Genomic DNA, 24,950 nt, shown 5'->3' with positions numbered 1-24,950 from the left:
AACCATCTCTCCTATGCTAAGTCCTGTGCTAGATGCTTGGAACATAACACTGAGAGCAGGACAGACATCCTGCCCCCAGGTACTTACTGGCAAGAGGATGAGTCTGGCAGAAAATAAATCCATTACTGAAATAAATGGAAAAACGAGAATGTATTATGAAGAGGTAAAAGCACATCTCATGAAAAGAATTTCCCCTCTTCTAGAAAGTGAGGCAAAGTTACCTGTAGAAGTGAGGAGTATTGGGATCTAAGAATGAGATGAAATTGATAAGGCTAGAGAGATGAAGAGCCAAGCATGTGCAAAGGTTCTGTGGTAGAAGGAAGCTAGATGTAAGGCACTAAGAGAATGAGAGGAGACTGGTGAGGAAAGGAGAATGCAGATAATATACAGCTGACTGTCACGTTAATAGCTGTTGTGTTCATTTTAAGAACTATAGTTAAGTCATCCATGTGATTTAAGCAGAGAAATGGCATGATCAGATTTGTATATTAAAAGAATTTCTGGTTGCAGATCATTATGCTTCTGTGTGTTTGTGTGTGTGTGTGTGTGTGTTTTAAGATTGTATTTATTTTAGAGAAGGATGGAGAGGGAAGAAAAGAGGGAGAGAGAGAGAAAATCTTAAACAAGCTCCATGCCCAGTGGAGCCCTATCTGGATCTTGATCTCAAGACCCTGAGATTGTGACCCTGAGATCATGACCTGAGCTGAAACCAAGAGTCAGATGCTTAACTAACCGACTGAGACACCCAGGTACCCCGCTTGTTTGTGTTCTTAAATTATAATAAGCATCATCAAGAATTTATTAGCAGAATGTAGGGTCTAGAGCATTACATTTAAAAATAAAAAAGAATGGTCAAGAATGAACATGTTTCAAAAAAAAAAAAAGAATGAACATGTTTCAAAGTCAAATGAATCTGAGAGGGAGATACTGAATATATGAATAAGAAGTAATTGAAAGTCTAATAGTCTCATTATTAAAGAAGGAAGAGTAAATTTAGAGGAATAGATCTGAAGTTCATTTTAAGATGTTTTGGGTGTCTGTGAGACATCAAAATGTACATATTGAGGTGAAAATTTGGTCTGTGTAACTGAAACTTAAGGGAGAATTCTAGAATAGAGATAGAGACCTGAGGTGGGGCAGGAAGATAGGGCTTATAGTAGCAAGGAGAAGATCACCTCAGGAAATTTACCACTCAGAATTAGCTGTGGAACAAACAAGAGTTCCAGTGAATACCCACAGTTAAATGTTGAGAAGAGAAAGAAAATTGAAGAAATCTAAGTGGTGACAGTCACAGAGGTAGAAGGAGTAAGATATAGCAATAATCTCATTCAAAAATTATCTGAATCAACTGGTTCTTAGTATGACATTTTCTTTCAACCATGCTTTCTAACCAAACACGCACTTTTTTAGCCATTGTATTTAGTTAATATAAATGAGAATTCTGTAATACACCAAGAACATATTTTAAATTTAAGTTCTAAGGGAGTTCCTGGGTGCCACTGTAGTTGAAAGTCGGCCTTTGGCCGGGGCATGATCCCAGGGTCCAAGGATCAAGTCCTGCATCAGACTCCCTACGGGAAGCCTGTTTCTCCCTCTGCCTATGTCTCTGCCTCTCTGTGTCTCTCATGAATAAATAAAATTTAAAAAATCTTTAAATAGGGCAGTCCCGGTGGCGCAGCGGTTTAGCGCCGCCTGCAGCCCAGGGTGTGATCCTGGAGACCCAGGATCGAGTCCCACATCGGGCTCCTTGCATGGAGCCTGCTTCTCCCTCTGCCTGTGTCTGTGCCTCTCTCTGTGTGTGTCTCTCATGAATAAATAAATAAAGTCTTTAAAAAAAAATAAAAAATAAAAAAGCTTTAAATAAATAAGTAAAAGTTCTAGAAACACACACAGTGACTATGTATATTTGTGTGGGATGTATCTGCATTTGTTTATATAGAAATAATATGTCTTTCCTAAAGAAAAATTAAAAGATAGTTTCTTAGCCCACTGGGGAAAGTAACTGACTTAAGACCAGATTTTGACAGAGAACAAATGGAATTATGGCCACAGTGCACTTGCATACTGAATGAAGGAGAGATTCATTTGACACATTTGGAAAATGAAATGTGCAGGCCTATGTGTGAGCAAGCTTTTTAGCAAATGATCAGGCAAAGCCTTTGTTACTAAGTATACTGATCCTTCTAAAGAGTGTATGAAGAATTGCAATTTTTAGGATTTGAGTAATGTTACACATAGTACATATAGAAGTTATCTGGAAAAAAAAAACATTTTGCAAATTGCTATACCAGTATGATTTCACTGGGATACTGTTTACAGTTTTCATAATTAAGTTACTTATGAAGAGAACTATTTCGAAAAGATGCATTAATGACCTTAGAAAGTGATGAAATCTCTAAAGATCTATTTTAAATTGGGCAGTAGTTTTTTTTTTTTTTCCTTTGATTGTGGTTGTTTGTTCTGTTACTGTTTGAACAATTTCAGTGTTTTATGTGGTCTTTCCTGGCTCATCTAGAGTTTATAAGACATTACTGGCTACCTGCCTGATTTGAGTCTATCTACAGTTTTGCAGATTTACCTGGAAGATCTAGACCTTTAACTTCTGAAAACTAAAACAGCAAGAACGATAATGATTTAGAAACATTCATGAATGCTTCTTTAAGGCCGTTTTACATCTGTCATCTGTCATTGATATGTATCCACAAAATATTTATTTATTTTTTTTAATAAATTTATTTTTTATTGGTGTTCAATTTACCAACATACAGAATAACACCCAGTGCTCATCCTGTCAAGTGCCCCCCCCAGTGCCTGTCACCCATTCACCCCCACCCCCACCCTCCTCCCCTTCCACCACCACTAGTTCGTTTCCCAGAGTTAGGAGTCTTCATGATCTGTCTCCCTTTCTGATATTTCCCACACATTTCTTCTCCCTTCCCTTATATTCCCTTTCACTATTATTTATATTCCCCAAATGAGTGAGAACATATAATGTTTGTCCTTCTCCGATTGACTTACTTCACTCAGCATAATACCCTCCAGTTCCATCCACGTTGAAGCAAATGGTGGGTATTTGTCGTTTCTAATGGCTGAGGAATATTCCATTGTATACGTATATTACATCTTCTTTATCCATTCATCTTTCGATGGACACCGAGTCTCCTTCCACAGTTTGGCTATCGTGGCCATTGCTGCTATAAACATCGGGGTGCAGGTGTCCCGGCGTTTCATTGCATCTGTATCTTTGGGGTAAATCCCCAGCAGTGCAATTGCTGGGTCGTAGGGCAGGTCTATTTTTAACTCTTTGAGGAACCTCCACACAGTTTTCCAGAGTGGCTGCACCAGTTCACATTCCCACCAACAGTGTACGAGGGTTCCCTTTTCTCCACATCCTCTCCAACATTTGTTGTTTCCTGCCTTGTTAATTTTCCCCATTCTCACTGGTGTGAGGTGGTATCTCATTGTGGTTTTGATTTGTATTTCCCTGATGGCAAGTGATACGGAGCATTTTCTCATGTGCATGTTGGCCATGTCTATGTCTTCCTCTGTGAGATTTCTCTTCATGTCTTTTGCCCATTTCATGATTGGATTGTTTGTTTCTTTGGTGTTGAGTTGAATAAGTTCTTTATAGATCTTGGAAACTAGCCCTTTATCTGATACGTCATTTGCAAATATCTTCTCCCATTCTGTAGGTTGTCTTTTAGTTTTGTTGACTGTATCCTTTGCTGTGCAAAAGCTTCTTATTTTGATGAAGTCCCAATAGTTCATTTTGCTTTTGTTTCTTTTGACTTTGTGGATGTATCTTGCAAGAAGTTACTGTGGCCGAGTTCAAAAGGGTGTTGCCTGTGTTCTCTAGGATTTTGATGGAATCTTGTCTCACATTTAGATCTTTCATCCATTTTGAGTTTATCTTTGTGTATGGTGAAAGAGAGCGGTCTAGTTTCATTCTTCTGCATGTGGATGTCCAATTTTCCCAGCACCATTTATTGAAGAGACTGTCTTTCTTCCAATGGATAGTCTTTCCTCCTTTATCGAATATTAGTTGACCATAAAGTTGAGGGTCCACTTCTGGGTTCTCTATTCTGTTCCATTGATCTATGTGTCTGTTTCTGTGCCAGTACCACACTGTCTTGATGACCACAGCTTTGTAGTACAACCTGAAATCTGGCATTGTGATGCCCCCAGATATGGTTTTCTTTTTAGAATTCCCCTGGCTATTCGGGGTCTTTTCTGATTCCACACAAATCTTAAAATAATTTGTTCTAACTCTCTGAAGAAAGTCCATGGTATTTTGATAGGGATTGCATTAAACATGTAAATTGCCCTGGGTAACATTGACATTTTCACAATATTAATTCTGCCAATCCATGAGCATGGAATATTTTTCCATCTCTTTGTGTCTCCCTCAATTTCTTTCAGAAGTGTTCTATAATTTTTAGGGTATAGATACTTTACCTCTTTGGTTAGGTTTATTCCTAGGTATCTTATGCTTTTGGGTGCAATTGTAAATGGGACTGACTCCTTAATTTCTCTTTCTTCAGTCTCATTGTTAGTGTATAGAAATGCCACTGATTTCTGGGCACTGATCTTTGTATCCTGCCACGCTACCAAATGCTGTATGAGTTCTAGCAATCTTGGGGTGGAGACTTTTGGGTTTTCTAGGTAGGGTATCATGTCATTGGCGAAGAGGGAGAGTTTGACTTCTTCTTTGCCAATTTGAATGCCTTTAATGTCTTTTTGTTGTCTGAAAGCTGAGGCTAGGACTTCCAGTACCATGTTGAATAGCAGTGGTGAGAGTGGACATCCCTGTCTTGTTCCTGATCTTAGGGGAAAGGCTCCCAGTGCTTCCCCATTGAGAATGATATTTGCTGTGGGCTTTTCATAGATGGCTTTTAAGATGTTGAGGAATGTTCCCTCTATCCCTACACTCTGAAGAGTTTTGATCAGGAATGGGTGCTGTATTTTGTCAAATGCTTTCTCTGCATCTAATGAGAGGATCATATGGTTCTTGGTTTTTCTCTTGCTGATACGATGAATCACATTGATCGTTTTATGAGTGTTGAACCAGCCTTGTGTCCCGGGGATAAATCCTACTTGGTCATGGTGAATAATTTTCTTAATGTATTGTTGGATCCTATTGGCCAGTATCTTGTTGAGAATTTTTGCATCCATGTTCATCAGGGATATTGGTCTGTAATTCTCCTTTTTGGTGGGGTCTTTGTCTGGTTTTGGAATTAAGGTGATGCTGGCCTCATAGAGCAAATTTGGAAGTACTCCGTCTCTTTCTATCTTTCCAAACAGCTTTAGTAGAATAGGTATGGTTTCTTCTTTAAACGTTTGATAGAATTCCCCTGGGAAGCCATCTGGCCCTGGACTTTCGTGTCTTGGGAGGTTTTTGATGACTGCTTCAATTTCCTCCCTGGTTATTGGCCTGTTCAGGTATTCTATTTCTTCCTGTTCCAGTTTTGGTAGTTTGTGGCTTTCCAGGAATGTGTCCATTTCTTCTCGATTGCCTAATTTATTGGCGTATAGCTGTTCATAATATGTTTTTAAAATCGTTTGTATTTCCTTGGTGTTGGTAGTGATCTCTCCTTTCTCATTCATGATTTTATTAATTTGAGTCTCCTTTCTCTTCTTTTTAAAGGCTGGCTAATGGTTTATCTATCTTATTAATTCTTTCAAAGAACCAACTCCTGGTTCTGTTGATCTGTCCACAGTTCTTCTGTTCTCGATTCCGTTGAGTTCTGCTCGAATCTTTATTAACTCTCTTCTTCTCCTGGGTGTAGGATCTATTTGCTGTTTTTTTTCTCTAGCTCCTTTATGTGTAAGGTTAGCTTTTGTATTTGAGTTCTTTCCAGTTTTTGAATGGATGCTTGTATTGCGATGTATTTCCCCCTTAGGACTGCTTTTGCTGCATCCCAAAGATTTTGAACAGTTGTATTTTCATTCTCATTAGTTTCCATGATTCTTTTTAATTCTTCCTTAATTTCCTGGTTGACCCTTTCATCTTTTAGCAGGATGGTCCTTAATCTCCACGTGTTTGAGGTCCTTCCAGACTTCTTGTTGTGATTTAGTTCTAATTTCAAGGCATTATGGTCTGAGAATATGCAGGGGATGATCCCAGTCTTTTGGTATTGGTTCAGACCCGATTCGTGACCCAGTATGTGGTCTATTCTGGAGAAAGTTCCATGTGCACTTGAGAAGAATGTGTATTCAGTTGAGTTTGGATGTAAAGTTCTGTAGATATCTGTGAAATCCATCTGGTCCAGTGTATCATTTAAAGCTCTCATTTCTTTGGAGATGTTGTGCTTAGAAGACCTATCGAGGGTAGAAAGAGCTAGATTGAAGTCACCAAGTATAAGTGTATTATTATCTAAGTATTTCTTCACTTTGGTTATTAATTGATATATTTGGCAGCTCCCACATTCGGGGCATATATATTGAGGATTGTTAAGTCCTCTTGTTGTATAGATCTTTTAATTATGATATACTGTCCCTCTTCATCTCTCACTACAGTCTTCGGGGTAAATTTTAGTTTATCTGATATAAGGATGGCTACCCCTGCTTTCTTTTGAGGACCATTCGAATGGTAAATGGTTCTCCAACCTTTTATTTTCAGGCTGTAGGTGTCCTTCTGTCTAAAATGAGTCTCTTGTAGACAGCAAATAGATGGGTCCTGCTTTTTTATCCAGTCTGAAACCCTGCTTCTTTTGATGGGGTCATTAAGCCCGTTCACATTCAGAGTTACTATTGACAGATATGAGTTTAGTGTCACCATGATATCTATTCAGTCCTTGTTTTTGTGGATTGTTCCACTGAACTTCTTCTTAAAGGGGAATTTTAAGAGTCCCCCTTAAAATTTCTTGCAGAGCTGGTTTGGAGGTCACATATTCTTTCAGTTCCTGCCTGTCTTGGAAGCTCTTTATCTCTCCCTCCATTTTGAATGAGAGCCTTGCTGGATAAAGTATTCTTGGTTGCATGTTCTTCTCATTTAGGACCCTGAATATATCCTGCCAGCCCTTTCTGGCCTGCCAGGTGTCTGTGGAGAGGTCTGCTATTACCCTAATACTCCTCCCCATAAAAGTGAGGGATTTCTTGTCTCTTGTGGCTTTAAGGATCTTCTCTTTATCTTTGGAATTTGCAAGCTTCACTATTAAATGTCGAGGTGTTGAACAGATTTTATTGATTTTAGCGGGGGGGAATCTCCCTATTTTCTGGATCTGAATGCCTGTTTCTCTTCCCAGATTAGGAAAGTTTTCAGCTAGGATTTGTTCAAATACATATTCTGGCCCTCTGGCCCTTCCGGCACCCTCAGGAACCCCAATCAAACGTAGGTTTTTCTTCCTCAGGCTGTCGTTTATTTCCCTTAATCTGTCTTCATGGTCTTTTAATCGTCTGTCTCTTTTTTCCTCAGTTTCCCTCTTTGCCATCAACTTGTCTTCTATGTCACTCACTCGTTTTTCCACCTCGTTCACCCTCGTCGTTAGGACGTCTAGTTTGGATTGCATCTCATTCAATTGATTTTTAATTTCTGCCTGATTGGATCTAAATTCTGCAGTCATGAAGTCTCTTGAGTCCTTTATGCTTTTTTCTAGAGCCACCAGTAGCTGTATAATAGTGCTTCTGAACTGGCTTTCTGACATTGAATTGTAATCCAGATTTTGTAACTCTGTGGGAGAGAGGACTGTTTCTGATTCTTTCTTTTGAGGTGAGGTGTTTCTTCTAGTCATTTTGCTCAGTGCAGAGTGGCCAAAAGCAAGATGTATTGGGAAAAGGAGAAAAAGAGAGGAGAGAAAGAAGGAAAGAAAAGAGAAAAAGAAATAAGGAAGAAAAAAAGAAAAAAAGAAGAAAAAGAGAAAGAAAAAGAAAGGAAAAAAGGGTGGGGGAAGGAAACAAATCAAAAAGCAAAACAAAACAAAACAACACAAAACAAACAAACAAAAACAAATACGGGGGAGTATCTTCTGATTCTGTGTACTTTAAGTCCCTTGACTTCCCCTGGAACTTGTCCGCCTCGCTGGTCTTCTGGGGGAGGGGCCTGTTGTGCTGATTTTCAGGTGTTAGCACTTGGGGGAGCTGCTGTGCCCCTGCCTGGTGCAGGGCTCAGTGGGGGTTGTTTACCCTGTGAGGCCCCAGGAGGAACAGCCCCAGTGGCGGGGCCAGCTCTGCAGCCCTGGAGCCAGCTCCCGCAGCAACTACAGAGCTCTGGGTCTACAGGGCCTGGAGGCTCCGGGCGGGGCCGCTGATCTGCTCAGCTGGGGCAGGAGCGTCCTCGCTGTCCTGGGCCCTCCCGGCCTCTGCCTGTCCCAGGGGAGGCCGGATCCTGGGCTGTGTCCCGGCGCCCTGTGCTCCGGGGCCTGCGCTGTTGGATTCGTGCTCCCGCCCCGCAGCCCCCTCCGCGGAGCCGCCCCCGAGCCCCCCCGAGCTGCTCCGGGTCCCGCCGTGCACGCTGCAGCCCTTAGGGAGCTCGGCGCACTCTCCCGGGGCGCAGGTGTCTGTTAGTGTCCCCGGGAGCCCGAGGGCATCCCCGCCCCCCTGGGTCCTGCTCCACCTCCCCGCGAGCCCCTTTCCGCCGGGAAGGTCGGTGCAGCTCCTGCTCCTCCGGGACGGGGCTCTCCTGTCCTGGGGACACTCGCCCCGGCCTCAGCCGGGCTCCTCGCGGGCCCCTCCCCCTTGGAGGCCTTTTGTTTCTTTCTTTCTTTTTCCCCGTCTTCCTACCTTGATAGAAGCGCGAACTCTTCTCACTGTTGCATTCTAGGTGTTCTCTCTTTAATTCTCAGGCTGAATTCGTAGATTTTCAGGATGACTTATTTGAAGGTTATCTAGGTAATTTGGTGGGGACAGGTGACTTGGGGACCCTACTCTTCTGCCATCTTGCCCCTCCTCCCCAAAATATTTATGTATATAAAGTTAATTGCCTGTCATTAGATTGACTTTGATAACTTTGTTCTACCAACAGTGTTTCATTTATTGGCTCTTCTTCAGAATCCATTCCTTTGAAATCATTTCATGTGGAAGTCTGCATAGATTGCAGCATTTGTTGAATAAACTCCATTATTAAGTACACTGTTCTGATCTTTGCACAATAATTTGCATAACTACCACCAGAAATAGATTTCTCCCCCTAGGAAGCTGGTTTGCAAAGAAAACATTATGAATTTTCATTGTACTCTGTTAGTTTCTATCTCTGGGCACATTACAGTATTATTTTTAAATGCGTGTTTTTTTGTTTTTTTTTTTTTTTCTTTTTTTTTTTTTAGGGCATTTTCCTTAAAAAGATAAGACAGTCTGCCACATTTTGAAAAATACATGATTTAATACAAATTTAATGCCATTCATTCATTTTGGTTACCATTGACTTTTTCTAATGACCTTTTCTACATTTTCAGGGTGAAACCAAGATCTTAAAACTAAAGAATCTTCGACCTCAGGACTATGCTAATTATAGCTGCATTGCTTCAGTGAGGAATGTATGTAATATTCCTGATAAGATGGTGTCATTTAGACTTTCCAATAAAACAGGTATGGAGCGATCTCTCAATGTTTTATGTCTGTTATACACAACTAATGTTTAAAAAGGTTAAGCTTCATATAGACCAAATGATTTCTGTGGTATATGTGGGAACAAGTCATCTCTGCTCCCCACCCCCGAGAAGACTGTGATATCTAAAATGCTATTGGTAAATGCACACTGTAAAGTTTAATTGCAGTATGTTCCCATGTAGTGTTTGTTTATGTAACATACAAAATTATAGTTCCTTAAAATTGTGTATTCATAAATGTCATAGTCATGGCCATATCCTTTTTAAAGAACTTCTGAGAAATATTAAATTCTCCATATAAAAATTTATGGTCTAAATTGCTAAAAGTGTTTTGTGATTCCAAAGCTAAATAAAAGAATCTCTCTCTTACCCTGTTTCAAGTCAAGAAAGTTAATTGGTAATTTCAGGTAGGTGTTTTTAGGAAAGTATTTTTGTAGAAAATGTCAAAACATTAGCATGATTGTGACTTAAGTTAGTCTGTGTTTAGTAATAAAGACCTCAGAATAACTGCAAGCATATTAAGGAGGAATTGCTAAATGAAAGAGCAGAGAGAGAGCGTGGGAATGGATTGTCTTTTGCACGAGTGTGTGCAAAGAATCACCATAATAAATTAAAATTTGAGCTGGTTTTGAGAAACTTTCAGTGGCAATTAATGTAAATTTTTACTTTCAAATAATGTTATTAAAATAGTTTTAAAAATAATTTTCTTGTTAACAAAAATCTCGCAAAGTGTGGGTTTGGTGTGCCTAGGTATACGTTTTGATTCTGCTGCTTATTAGCTCATGGATCTTCTGGAGCAAATCGCTTCATACTTATTTGTCTTGGTTTCCTCACAAAATTATAACGTTGTAGGGAAGAGTTAATGAGTTAAGATACATAAAGCACATGGAACATAATTTGTCAATTTTCCAATAGAAGGAACTTTATTGGAAGACGGGACTTTATTGGAAGATGAAGAAAACATGTGCTCAAATGTTGATTCCTCAACATAAGTTCCATTGAGTTGTTAAAATTTTGAAAGATAATTTTTAAAATGTATTCATTCATGTATTCGTCAGAGACATATTGGGTTCCTATTATGGGTCTGCAATGATACTTGCTAAGATGTAAATTGCCTTATACTAGAGAAAAGCTTTAGTAAGAGAACGGGTAAAAGTCATTAGTGGAAGGTAAAAGAAGAATGTGGGAGATTAAAATAAACTTTATTAAGAAGGATGAGAAAGGCTTGCAGGAGAGGGCACCTGGGTGGCTCAGTGGTTGAATGTCCGCGGATCACGGGGTCCTGGGACTGAATCCCACATCAGGCTCCCCCCTGGGAGCCTGCTTTTCCCTCTGCCTATGCCTCTGCCTCTTCTTTGTGTCTCTCATGAATAAATAAGTAAAATCTTAAAAAAAAAAAAAAAAAGAGGGAAACCACGTTACAGGAAAAAGATACAAATATAAAATCTAAGTGGACCTAACACATGCAAGGTTAATAGTCTCATTTCACTTAAAAAAAGAAGAAATAGGATATTGAGAAATAAATATCAGAGGTTAACATAGAAGAAATGGGTGTAATTATGCTGTTGTTCTTGGCATGAAATACTTGGTGAATTATTATATTATAATAATTATATTATTATAATTTTGTTTTTCTCAGTTTCTTTAATGTATTTTTAAAATACACATGATCCAGAGAGAAAAATTAGAAATAAAATGGAAGTAGGTCCTATGGGATGGGTAAAGGTATTCCAGTAGAATAAGAACAAAGGGAATAGGTATATTATTACATATGTTACAACTTTGCCCTTGAGCTGTGCTTTATTACTTTCAAAAGTATTTCACATTTACTATCTCAGTTTATCTTTATAACTACTGGGCTGTAATCAGGTAGATTTTTTTTGTGTTTTGTTTGTCTCTTTTACCATGTCTTTATCATTCGACCTGTAACACACTGGCCTATATTGATTAAGGTATCCTCTTTAGATTGTTTTGAGAATGAACTAAATCAACTAGAAACAACATTTCTTTAAGGACTGGGAGGTACAATAAAATCATACTTAACATTTTTTCTGCTACAGGAATGTATATTTTTATTAATTGTCAAAGTCCCACAGCTACTAATGAGTGGGGACAAAATTTATCCCAATGATTGAAGAGTTATTTTAAATAGGAGACTGACTAGCTATTCAAGACTTTTGTGGAGCCAGAGAAAATGAACCTAAATCTCAGCTAGAGTTTTATTAGGAATAAATAAGCACTTCTTTTCCTAAAGCTGAAAGAAGATTACCAAGAGGTGATAGACTTTCCAATTCCTGAGCTCTTATAAAGCAGCTGGGTGACTTTATTTCTGAGGTGATTTTTTAACAATTGTCAGCTCAGAAAACAAAGACTCACTCCCTGTTCTCTGGAGAGAGTGCAGTAACTCTGTAATATAGATGTTTTAACTCTTCAGCTTTCTGTTCCATTCTTTATTTTTAGGCTAAAGTGTTGTATATCTAGACTGAACTAACAAAATAACCTATTATTTTTCTTATAAATTATCTCACAAAAGTTTTAGATTAACATTCACTGGAAATGAACATTTGGGTTATGGTAAGTAATTGGATTTAAAAATATAAGCTGGTCCCTTTTGTGACTCTTCAATAACTATAATCAAACATGTCATGTGCCTGGTGCTTTACATATTCAAACCAGGTTTGCTTCAGCATTTTTCCCATCTGGTTGTGCTCAAAGTTGGAAGAGTTGGTGCATTTCAAATAGGTAAAAATCATTGGGGTAACTCTTAAATTACAGCAGGAATAAATTAAGCTTTCACAATCTTCATGCAAACACGTCTGTAAACAGACAAGTGCATACCGGCTAGTCCATTGCTTTCTAACACTGGGAGAGTATCAGGAGTCACCATTGCCATAATCAGTGTGAGACACAGATACTTTTTATGGTCTCACTCTTGTGACTCTTTAAATAACATAAGGTCTTATTTTTAAATCTTGGTTTGCAAAATGTCAAGTAAAATGTTGAACATATTGAGAGGGAGAACATTCTATAATAAATATTGTGGTATGTTTGATTACTTTTTGTTAATTAGTATGTTGAAGGTAACTTTGGAAATAATTTTTGTAATGGAGATGAAATAATTGACTTAAATGTATTTTTGGTAAAAATAAAATTTTCTTTTAACATCTCTATAGTAAAGGAAATTTTAATTGTCATCAGTGTATTGACTTGATTTACACAATGCCCAAATGACATAGCATATGAAGATGGGAATAGTGTCTGCTGTAGATAAAGTTTTTTAAGAGTTTTGCAGCAGAACAATAGCATCATGGAATATAGTTTTCTGGGCCGTTCCCTGTACCTGCTGAATTAGACTTTCTGTGAATGACCTGCAATACATATACACTTTAAACCACCTTTAAACCACTGTAAATGATTACTTTGGAAACAGGTTTGTCTGCATTGTTAGGGTGTTCTCCACGAATCCATTCTACTTTGTGAATAGGAACTTTTTTTTTTTTTAAGGTCTATTTTGGTAGGTCTTGTGTGGTTCAGTCACTTAAGCATCTGCCTTCTGATCAGGTCATGATCCTGGGGTCCTGAGATCAAGCACCCTGTTGGGCTTCCTGCTCAGTGGGGAGTCTGCTTTTTCCTCTCCCTCTGCCCTCCCCTCTGCTTGTGCTCTGTCTCTCCCTCTCAAATAAATAAATACAATCTTTTTTTTTTTAAAGTCCACTTTTTTATAACTGCTCAGAGAAGCTCATGTTTAGATGTCATTTTAAAAGGCAATATCATCTGTAGGTTTACCAACATGTTTTCTTAACTTTCCTACTATGATTGACATTATAGTAGAGTTTAAAATTGTATGTCTACCATGGAGTATCCAATCCTTTGTTGCCTCCTGTTGATTACTTGGTATACTATGAAAAATTCTGTGTCACAGAAATGTCATGATTTATCATAGCTAATCTAGCTGTCTTAGAACTTATTATGATAATTCAAACAGTGTTATAAAACCAGAGGCGTTAGATTTATTTCTTTATCATCATAAATTTGTAGCAGGGTCCAAAGTTTGTTTGGTTATTTTTCTCCTCCCATTTGGAAGCAAAAGAATATTAGCTCTTGATTGATAAATTCTCAATGTGGCTGCATTTTTCTTCATTAAAACAGGACTTTGTTTTATTTGTAAATTTAGAATAAATTTGTAAATTTATAAATTTAGAATATTGATAAATATAAGTATATATTTTAAATTATCACAATTATGGTAAGTGAATATTATATATTAAAATTTCTCAGATTATATTTCTAACATCAGAGCGTATAGAAATTATGATAAAACAAATTTATTTTAATATATTTCAAGCACTTATATGTTGATGTCTCATGGTTTCAAAGGCAAATAAGAATTAAGTAGTTTACTTATATTAGGATAAAAAACATCTTTTATATCTGCTTGAGACATTATAATGCATTCGTTCTATAAAGAAATGGGACAGGTGGGGCTAATTTTACTTAATTACATAGGTCCTTTGATTCAGGATGCTCACACATAGCATTTGTAAAAATTATCTAATTATCTTTTTTTTTAAGATTTTATTTATTTATTCATGAGACACAGAGAGAGGAAGAGACATAGGCAGAGGGAGAAGCGGGCTCCCTGGGGGAAGCCTGATGCAGGACTTGATCCTGGACCCCGGGATCACGACCTAGCCAAAGGCAGATGCTCAACCACAGAGCCACCCAGGCACCCCGATAATTCAGATTTTCTAAAAAAACAGTATTAGTACTATTAGAAACACCAACAGAACACACGTATTGTTGATAAGCTGTCATTAGAGAATGTTTCCTCTAACTCTTTTGCATGAATTTTGAAATTCAGAAGCCTTAGATTCAAATTCTGATTTTCTGAACTTGGAGATGTTATTTAGCTTATCTAAATTTATTTTTCCCCTTCCTAAATGAGGATAAAATAAAGTTTCACCTTATTCGGTTTTGTAGGCTATCAATGCTATAAAATGAAAAACTTTTTATAAAAAGTATCTGGCACATAATAAGTATAATATATAGTAGCTATAATTGGGTTGTTAACCTAGATAATAGAAAGAAGGAATAAAATGGTACTATCAGTAATCATGGTGAGATGGTGACAACAATCTTAGATTTTTTGTTAAGACAAAATACAGCTTCAACCATTGATGACTAATCTTGAAATAAATTCATAACTTTTTATAAATTACTTTTAGCAGTAGGCAAATTATATTTCTCAGAAAAATCTATAGAAATGAATACATATTCTGGTATATTTCTATCTAAACTATTATTGGCAAAAATATTTAACAGAAATAAAAATGTTATTTTGTGAAATTAATAATGGTATATAAGGAAAATTGGAAAACTTTGCAATTGTGTTGATATGCAGCAGATTCTTAATCTGAGTGCTCATTATTTCCTAAGGTAATCAAACTGATATATGTCTTATTCTCATTAATGTATCTTCAGAAATGTGAAAATACAGATGATGACTAAGCAGTGTATCTGGGGATAGAAGCAGTGGTCATTATGGGGTTTCAACTTTGGTCTTCCTGAGACTGTTTCCACAGCAACAAGGTGACCCAGATTTTCCAAAATCCTATTACCATAGTAACAAGAAGTTTGCATGTTGTTGCGATCTCCCTCCACCTGTGTATTTTGTTGTCCTAACAATGCATTTTTCTGGTTAGTTATATCCAAAGTTATACTTGGACCATGAGTTCTTGTATAAAATATTCCTCATGAACTATCAACTCTCCCAGAAGGCATCATAACCCAGACACAGTAAATATCTAAAAACAGAACAAGAATAAAAAACACTTTTAATCAATGGAAAGGAAATGCTGTATATTCATTAAAATGTATGTAAGTTATTAGCATGCTATCTTCCAACTTAACACAAATACTTTGGAGCATATCAAATAGTTTGTGTTTTAGCAAACATCTAGAATAATTCATTGGTAAGATTTTTGTAACTTTAAGGAGTTGCTATTTTTCATATGCTATTATATTATAATTAAACTGAACAATTTGAAAATTACTCATAAGAATACAAAAGTTCAAACCATGTGTTTTATAAAATTTCCTTCAGCAAGTTGAGTGAAGATATGCTAAAATGAATAATAGGATTTTTATATACCTGAAAATAATTAATTTTTAATTTCAAACTGTTTCTAGATTATGGATTTGTAGACCATGGGTTAGTACTTTTCAAAACTCTCTTGTTCTATTGAAACTGCCCAAATCGCAATATTATAGGTACTAATTAAATTGGTATAAATGCATTTTAGACTTTTTCATGGTTTTTGATTTTACTACACATAACTTCTGATACGGAATATCTCCATGATCATATACCAAAAAATTGAATTTATAGATTATTGACTCTCATGATGAAGATACAATAATTTCCATTAGTGTGTGTACCTAATTCCATTATTTATTAACTTAATACTATAATTGATTATATCAAGTGGTGTCCTTTAAGGTAACCAACCATCCCTGTTTGCCTAGACTCCGTGAAAGTCCCATCCTAGAAAACTATAATCCCAGGCAAACCAGTGATCTAATTCAACGTACAGCCTGCCTCCATATAGGATACTAGTCTTCATTACAGTTGTTAATGCTGGTGCATATAGAGCTTTGAGCAAATCTATGTAAAAAAAACTTCAGTGAGAAGATCTGGGTGTGGACCCTGGCTCTCATCAATCTGAAGTGCTATGACCAATTCTTTCAACTGTTTGAACTTGCTTTTCTGCTCAGTCATGTTGTTAATGTGCTCTGAGATGGGTTTCAGTTGATGAGAAGACGAAAATTCACTCCAAAATGTTTCATTTTTATTTAGCAAGATAACATCAACAACAATGAAAACTTAGATGAAATGAGATGGCTGCAAAGAAGTAGAATGCAGCCTCTTTACAAACAGATACTCTTAAATCTGAAGGCCCATGCAAGAAAGGTTCAGGTTTACACAATTTAAGAATATTAATACATCATTATGCTGTTATGCTTTTATTTATGGGGCCTCCATTACTATTCAGGAAAAAGCGAAGCTAATAATCTCTGAACCTAGTGCACCTATTTGAAGGAATCTTAGCAAATATTGTGCTTCTAATATTTCCTGTACACAATTTAAAGGATTCACTGGCAGGGAGGCTTTAATGTTCATCAAGAGAAGATGCATCCCTGGCTATTGTCCTCCCTCAAGCTCTAAAGCATTTAAAATTATCAATTTTGTTTTTACCTTGTTATACATTTTGGTAAGTTTAAGTAAGATTAACCATATTACTCATAGGATTTAAGGCTCTGTGGTGTGGCTAAATTGTAGCCTTATGGTCACTTTTACTATCATGGAGTCATGGGAGCCACAAGTAGCCATAATTTAAAAAGTTCACATTGGTTCATAAAGACTTTTAGTTAAATTTGAAAGAAAGAGAGAGAGAGAGAGAGAGAGAGAGAGCCTGTAGTAATTTATACAGTAGTAAGGTATCTAGTGTATTGTTAAGAGGGACTGGAAGCTGAGAGGAGATTGGAAAATGGGAAATAACAGACAAGCTGAGCATCAGAAATGCATTAACATCAATCTTTTGATTTTAAGTCCAGACATAACATGTACTTTTGGTTTGCTATTGTGGCAGTTATTTCCAAAGCATCACAAAGATCTCAGCTGTTCCCTCAATTTCCATTTTCTGAAAGTCTGTTTTAAGAACTACTTTTTTTTCTGATAGTGACATACTTCTGTTGTTTTATTTGCTACTGTTGTATTCCCATAGAAAATAGGTATGTCCAATTGTTTACTAATATGCTTTAGTTTATCTTTTGAACAGCATTTCTTTCTGTCAGCTCCTCTTAGTCACTGTGCTTTTTGTTGCTGTATTGTTACTACTTGAGCATTTTATTGGCTGCATCTTTTAATCACACATGATCCAGTGTGTGATTAAATGTACAGGCAAGTCAGCAGCATTGATTTCTGATAGACACATTATGTAATAGGAATTTATTGATGATAGCTTTGGCCTCTTGTTTTATTAATGGCACCCAATATCCTGATTTGACAAGACTGGATGTTATCAAAAAAACAGAAGAATAGTTTTCATACAACTGTCACATCTTTTTACACCAAAGTTTTCACTTTGGTTTGGCAATCCAGCAAAGTGCTCAGCCAAGCAAGAGGCAGGGTTTTAGGTCAGCCAAGGAAAACACTACAAAGTAGTATTTTGTCTCTAGCAAAATCCAGCAACCCTAGTTTGCGTTAGTTCTAACATGGTGAGATATAGGCAATTTCAGATAGTTTGACGTAACAGGTAACAGGAGGTAAGAAATTCCTTCAAAATGATTGTCACATATTAAATGCAAATTTTAAAATATATTTCCAAAGTGAAGAGAAAAAAATTAAGCACAACAGGAAATTGAACAAACTACTAGGAAAATGAGCAGTGTAATATGTTCTTGTTAAATTTCTCTGGGATTAAATCGACTAAGACTCTTACTTAAAGGGAGCAAAAAGGGGGACAAGAAGATAAACTCCTCTTCTTATATCTTTCCAATTCACCTGATGATGTTGATCAGGAGTACTTAATAACTCAAGGCTTGCCTCATTGCATATTGTCTTTCAACTTTAAGTTTAGTTCAATCTGATAAAAATTGTAATATGTGTATCTTTTTCATTTTGGAACCATAAGTAAAAAGCAATATGGTGTGACATCCATATATTATGACACTATGGTTTGTAGAAAAATATGATACTACTTTTCAAGGAATCTGAAAATTCACTGGCTATATAGTGTCTTCATGTTAAACATTGTTTTGTGTGTTTAGGCAAAATGTTGAATATGAATATAGGCATAGAAAATATTATTATAGATATACTGATCCACAGTCAATGTAATATGGATTTAATTTTCTTTTTTTTTTTTTTGCCGGATTTAATTTTCAAGTTACTAAAGATTTAAATAGGCAAATCAATACATATCAATATTAGGAATTTGAAGAAAAACAAAAAAATCATTCAACATTGAAAACAAATGGCATTTGTATCTTCTGCAAAGACATTTCAGCAGTTCATAATTAATCATGTCAAATGGGAAAATGTGGATTTACTGAAATTTATAGTGAAAATATCAGAGCTAAAATGTAAAAGCTATGTTTCCAATAGCTTTGAGAAATAAAATACTGTCAGGACATTTTGTATGTACATTTCTTATGTGTAGAGAGGAATTGAATTCAGAGGCGATTCAGTCAATGTTTTATCTCTCATATTAAAATAGTATTAAAAAGGTTTTATTGGCTTTTAATCTTTCCTTAAGCAACATTCCATTTTGTGCAGCTTATTTAGTTCTTTACACATGCTACATTACATTATTATCTTATTCAAAAAATAAATACCTCCCTTATCATGTAGCAGCATTGTCCTAGAACATGGCAGCAATATATTTAAATATTCTCCAAGTGTCTGAAATCCCAAGATAAGAAGTGTAGCTTGTTTAATGGTTAGACTTGAATTGACTCTCATTGAAATTAGATCTGTAATGACAATGTTAAGCAGCAGGTACTGTTTACAGTATGTCAACATGATACCATAGTGACACCTCCTACAAGGTCTATAGTTTAAAATTGTCATTTTCTTCAGGGTAAACCCGAGTTGCATGGCTTTGTAATCCAGTCCAGTAAAATGGCTCCTGATCACACACAAAACTTGAAATTCAATTTTTCTACTTCACATTTATTTTTAACAAATTATGCTCTGATTCTTTAAGCCTTCCTTTTTCTTTTTTTTTAATTTAATTAACTATGGGGAAGGAATATCAATATAAACCTAATAGTAAGAAAAATACTTAATACATCTGCACTTGAAAGGGTCTCCTAAAAACACATTAGCCCTTTGTAAAAAAAAAATCTGAAAAATTCTAGGGTTTCCCAGGAAAGATTTTTTTTTTTAAGATTGTATTTATTTATTCATGAGAGATACAGAGAGAGAGGCAGAGACACAGGCAGAGAGAGAGGCAAAGAGAGAGAAGCAGGCTCCATGAAGGGAGCTCAACGTGGGACTCGATCCTGGGTCTCTAGGATACTCCCTGGGCCGGAGGCAGGCACCAAACCGCTGAGCCCCCCAAGTATCTCCCCAGGAAAGATCTTAATTTAATATTAAGGCATTCTTACCTACTATAATTAGATGCCTAATTCAGCATTTCCAAATGCTCACATGTCCATTGGAGGCTAGAGCAGAAATCTCAACTGCTAGGTTGGAAACAGATACTTGCTAAGGGCTGAGGAACTCATGACACTACTGATCTGGGTTGTGACCCAATTCAGGCAATCAAGATATGATATCCTATTCTGTAAAACCACTTCTAAAATCCAACCTAAATAACTGTTATAATATTCAAGTGTGTTAAGTACAGATATATGTATGATTTTCTTATTTTATTTTTTATTGTCCTTTGGTCTACTACTGTATTCAGCAAAATATGACCACTTTTGTCTTTCACAAAATAGTATTTCATAGCAAACTTTAGAAGCATCGGCAGAAATATTTCTCTCTCTCTCTCTCTCTGCATCTTATTACTAACATCTAAATATATGGATGTATTACTTCTTTTCTTGCTTTTTAAAATTATACCTTCCTATTCAAGCATTTTGGGGAGAATTGTTGAAATATATGGAGGCTTGGTTTATCTTTGTGACCACACTTACTATGCCATGTAATAATGCACTTATTTCTCTTTCTCTTTTCTTACTGGCAGATTGTCAACTATCACTGTCTTTCTTCATTTTTCTGTCTCATGAAGCCTTTCTGTGTTTAAGTTCCTCCCCCTATCCTCTTAAAATCTGAGAATTTAAATTAGCTGATTCCATAATAGTAATGTATAAGTTAGGAGTAAACACACCCTGAGCAATGGCCTAAGAGCCTTTTCCAAAGACTCTTAGGATTCAGGCTTTTTTTGTTTGTTTGTTTATTTGTTTTTTTGTTTTTTTTTTTTTTTGTTTTTTTTTTTTTGTTTTGTTTTGTTTTGATTCAGGCTTTTTAATTGTGACTTAGGTGGTTCACAAGTCCTTTTTGCCTTATTTTCTAATTGTAGACATTTCTAGAAGTCCAACTAGCAAACCACATTTGTTTTTGCCCTGCCCATGTTTTTATAATGTAATAATGGATGATACTAATATTACCTCTTCTTTTTGTTAAAGAGGCAGCACTAAGTCTTCCTCTGGCATAAATATCATCAAGAATTCAGTTAGAACTTAGAAATTATCAACCTCCTTTACTTCACTCTTGAGTTTATGAACAATGATTTATGTTCATCTCAAGTCAGACTGCCTAAATTAGAATCCTACCTCCCCCATTCACTACCTATATGACCTTGGGCAAGTTATCTAAACTATTTCTTAGATTGGTAATAATTAGAATGGATAATAATAGTACCCATCTCATACAATTAAGTGAGTCTATATAGGTAAAGGGTTTTGAAGAGGGTCTGGCACATATTAAAAGTTATAATCGTCTCCATCTAATCTTTGCTGTATCTTGGATCTAATTTAGTTGTTTGAATAAAGTGAGTAAGATGTGTCATAAGATTAAGAGACTGCATGTCCAGATTTTTTCATAATCAAGATTTTTTAATCAATCTAGGCAGTCTATTAAGAATTATTTATTAGAATTCCCAGGATGTTTAGAGAGGCAAACAGAGGCCTAGTAGGGTTAAATCTATTGAGCATTATTCTTTAAGATTAGCTATGAGCCAATCTTAGTCAAAAAAGCTAAAAAATAAAGTTATAGAATCATAAAATGATTCAAAATAGAGCACTATAATACAGTGTCTCTCAAGCTGGGTAATAAAAAGAAAAAAATTAATCTCTATCAGATCAGTAAGAGAATAACCAATAAGAGAGTGCTTTTTTTCATGGATCCCTCTGTGTTATATTCCTGGTTTTAGAAATACCAGCTGCCCTCATTTCAGCAGCTGTGGTAGCCAGAACAGAATTATTGTTTTGTTTGCTTTGCTGCTCTGGTAAGGCTTCAGTATTATAGCTGCAAGATCCACACCAGATGGTCTTAGAGGTGATGTCTTTATCTGTTCTGCTGCTACACTATATCACTCTTACAGAAAAGCCTTAAGTCCTGATTTTTTAAGCCCATATTGAATTATCTACAGACTATCTTCTTATGAAAAAGGCCATTCTCCCTTTATTTTAGTTTTAGGGATATAATTTAGCTTAATCACATAGTTTATTAATAATAATGTACATGTCATAACTGAGCAAAGACTTAAGTATAAAAAAGTATGGATAATATACTATATTCATTTCATATAAGTAGCATACTTAATTTTGATAGAGAAATTCCTTGTCATCACCTTGTTAGTAATGTAAAGCATGGTTAAATTTAGATAGATTGAACAATGAAAGAACTGGCAAGTCTTTAGAAGTAGTATTTTTCAATGAATGACTCATGAAATCCTGAATCATAATGTCACATTCTTTCATATTATTATCTTTTTGGGTTAAGTTTATAATGAATAGTTAGGGCTTCAGTGAAATTTCTGTTCTCTAATCTTTATTTTTTTTATTTTTTAAATTTTTTTTTAGATTTTTTTAAATTTTTATTTATTTATGATAGTCACACACAGAGAGAGAGAGAGGCAGAGACATAGGCAGAGGGAGAAGCAGGCTCCATGCACCGGGAGCCTGACGTGGGATTCGATCCCGGGTCTCCAGGATCGCGCCCTGGGCCAGAGGCAGGAGTTAAACCGCTGCGCCACCCAGGGATCCCTCTAATCTTTATTTTTATTGTTTTTTTTATTTGAGTACAATTGACACACAATGTTACATTAGTTTCAGATGTACAACATAACGATTTGACAAATTTATACATTACCACAAATCTAGCTACCATCTGTTATCATACATCACTACTATAATATCACTGACTACATTCCTTGTTCTGTGACTTTCATTCTTATGACTTATTCATTCCATAACTGGAAGCACATAACTTCCACTTCCCTTCACCTATATTGCCCATTCTTCCACCTGCTTCCCCTCTGGCAATTGTCATTTTGTTCTGTATATTTTGGGTCTGATTCTGCTTTTTGTTTGTTTATTTGCTTATTTGTTTTGTTTTGTTTTTAGATTCCATATATGAATGAAACCATATGGTTTTCAGTCAGACTTATCGTACTTAGCATGCTACACTCTAGGTGCGCCTGTGTTGTCTCAAATGGTACGATCTCATCCTTTTTATAACTGTGTAATATTCCATTAATATCACATCTTCCTTATCCATTTGTCTAATGATGTACACTTAGGTTGCTTCCATATTTTGACTATTATAAATAGTGGTACAATTAACATAGGGGTGCCTATATATTTTCAGATTAGTGTTTTCACTTTCTTTGGGCAAATAGCCAATAGTGGAACTTGGGGGTCGTATGGTGTTTCTATTTTTAGTTTTTTGAGGGACATCCATACTGTTTTCCATAAGAGCTCTGCCAATTTGTAATCCCACCAACAGCAATGTGAGAGTTCCTTTTCCTTCAGATCCTCGAAAATACTTGTAATTTCTTGTCTTTTTTTAATTTTAGCTCTCCTGACAGGTGTGACACAATATTTTATTGTGGTTTTGATTTGCATTTCCCTGGCAATTAGTGATGTTGAGCATCTTGTTCTCTAATCTCTAAATTTTTAAAATTATTTTTTAATTTAAATTCAATTTGCCAACATATAGTGTAATACCCAGTGCTCATCCCATCAAGTGCCCTCCTTAGTCCCCATCACTCAGCTACCCCATCCCCCCATCCACCTCCACTTCTGCAACCCTTTGTTTCCCAAAGTTTGGAGTCTCTCATGGTTTGTTTCCCTCTCAGTTTTTCCCACTCACTTTCTCTCCTTTCCCTTATGATTGCTTTCACTATTTCTTATATTCCACATATAAATGAAACCATATCATGATTGTCCTTCTCTGATTAACTATTTCACTCAGCATAATACCCTCCATTTCCATCCACATCAAAGCAAAAGGTGGTGATTTGTTCTTTCTGATAGCCCAGTAATATTTCATTGTTTATATAGCCCACATCTTCTTTATCCATTCATCTGTCGAAGGACATCATGGCTCCTTCCACAGTTTGACTATTGTGGACATTGCTGTTATAAACATTGGGGTGCAGGTGTCCCAGGATTTCACTACATCAGTATCTTTGGGGAAAATACCCAGTAGTGCAATTGCTGGATCATAGGGTAGCTCTATTTTTAATTTCTTGAGGAACCTCCACACTGGTTTCCAGAGTGGCTGTACCAGTTTGCATTCCCACTAACCATGCAAGAAGGTTCCCCTTTCTCTACATTCTCTAATCTTTAAATTGAAAATTCTTTCATTTAATGAAATATTATTGAGCAATTAATCTTTGTGAAATTATTTTCTGGGTGTTGTTGGTACGAACACAAAAAACATCACCCTTTTCACCCTGATATCCTATTCCTAAATATCTCACAGTGAAAGAGTTGAGGTAAATTCTCTAATTGTTGGAGTGGAGCTTCAGGGGTGGATGCTATAAACAGCTAAGGTCTTATAAAGGAGGAAGTAACTCTATTGGCTTAGACAAAAAAAAAAAAACAAAACAAAACAAAACAAAACAGAGGAATGCAGTGGAATTGATATTGATATTTGACCATGATAAAGTACTTGACCACTGGTTTACCAGGTGGATTAGCACTGGAAGAGAATTCCAGGAAGCTGATAATAGTAAATTCATTCTCTACTGATCTTGTGAAGAGCACATCTTTTCACACTAGCACTATTATTAACCATCTTCTATCTTCTATATGAACAGGAAAATTCCATGGACAACAAATTCCTTAGTTGGAAGTGTTTTTTAGCTTAGATTTCTCTTCATGAATGATAACCTTCTGGGATTTGGCTGTGGGAGATGAATGCTTCAATTCTTATAAACTTGAATGAAACCAAATTTTGCCAACATTTCACATTTTGGCAAGAATAGTTAGGGATTGTTGACCAAAGGGTGGAGATATGTGTGGTTTTTAAAGTTGTTTTTCATCACGATTCCGAAGGTTTATGAAGACATTTTAGGCCATTAAGTATTAGAATCCTAACTATTGACATAACTTATTGACTAAAATAAAGCTTTTGACTTTATTGTCTTTTGCTTACCTTAGAACACAAGCTCCATTTCTAATTTTTTCATTATCTTGTTCAGTGATTAGATTCAAATGTATATAACACTTGTTCTATTTTGTAAAGTTTCATTTTATTGAAGAATATATTTTGGAAAATTTCCTTCCTCATTTTGCTCATATGGCATAAGTATCTTGAACAGGGATCATAAATGCACATAACTTCAGAGAACAGGCAGGTGATGTAAATATATGAAGTTACCTAAGACA

General features: G+C 36.1%; 1 protein-coding gene across 3 annotated transcripts in view; it reads left to right on the top strand.

Moving 5' to 3' along the window:
* Positions 1-24,950, top strand: part of MDGA2 (MAM domain containing glycosylphosphatidylinositol anchor 2) — a 782,196-nt gene that overhangs the window by 500,166 nt on the left and 257,080 nt on the right. For all 3 annotated transcript variants that reach the window (XR_005363220.1, XR_005363219.1, XM_038544626.1), the window contains exon 5: positions 9,390-9,522. Coding sequence is in view for 1 of the 3 variants with exons in the window: in XM_038544626.1 (XP_038400554.1) it covers positions 9,390-9,522 (133 nt within the window). In the remaining 2 variants the exon portion in view is untranslated. The remainder of the gene's footprint in view (positions 1-9,389; positions 9,523-24,950) is intronic.

This window comes from Canis lupus, chromosome 8 (assembly GCF_011100685.1).
Source record: "Canis lupus familiaris isolate Mischka breed German Shepherd chromosome 8, alternate assembly UU_Cfam_GSD_1.0, whole genome shotgun sequence".
Taxonomy (NCBI): Eukaryota; Metazoa; Chordata; class Mammalia; order Carnivora; family Canidae; genus Canis; species Canis lupus.
The sequence above is the reverse complement of the archived record's forward strand: the minus strand, read 5'-3'. Positions and strand labels throughout refer to the sequence as shown.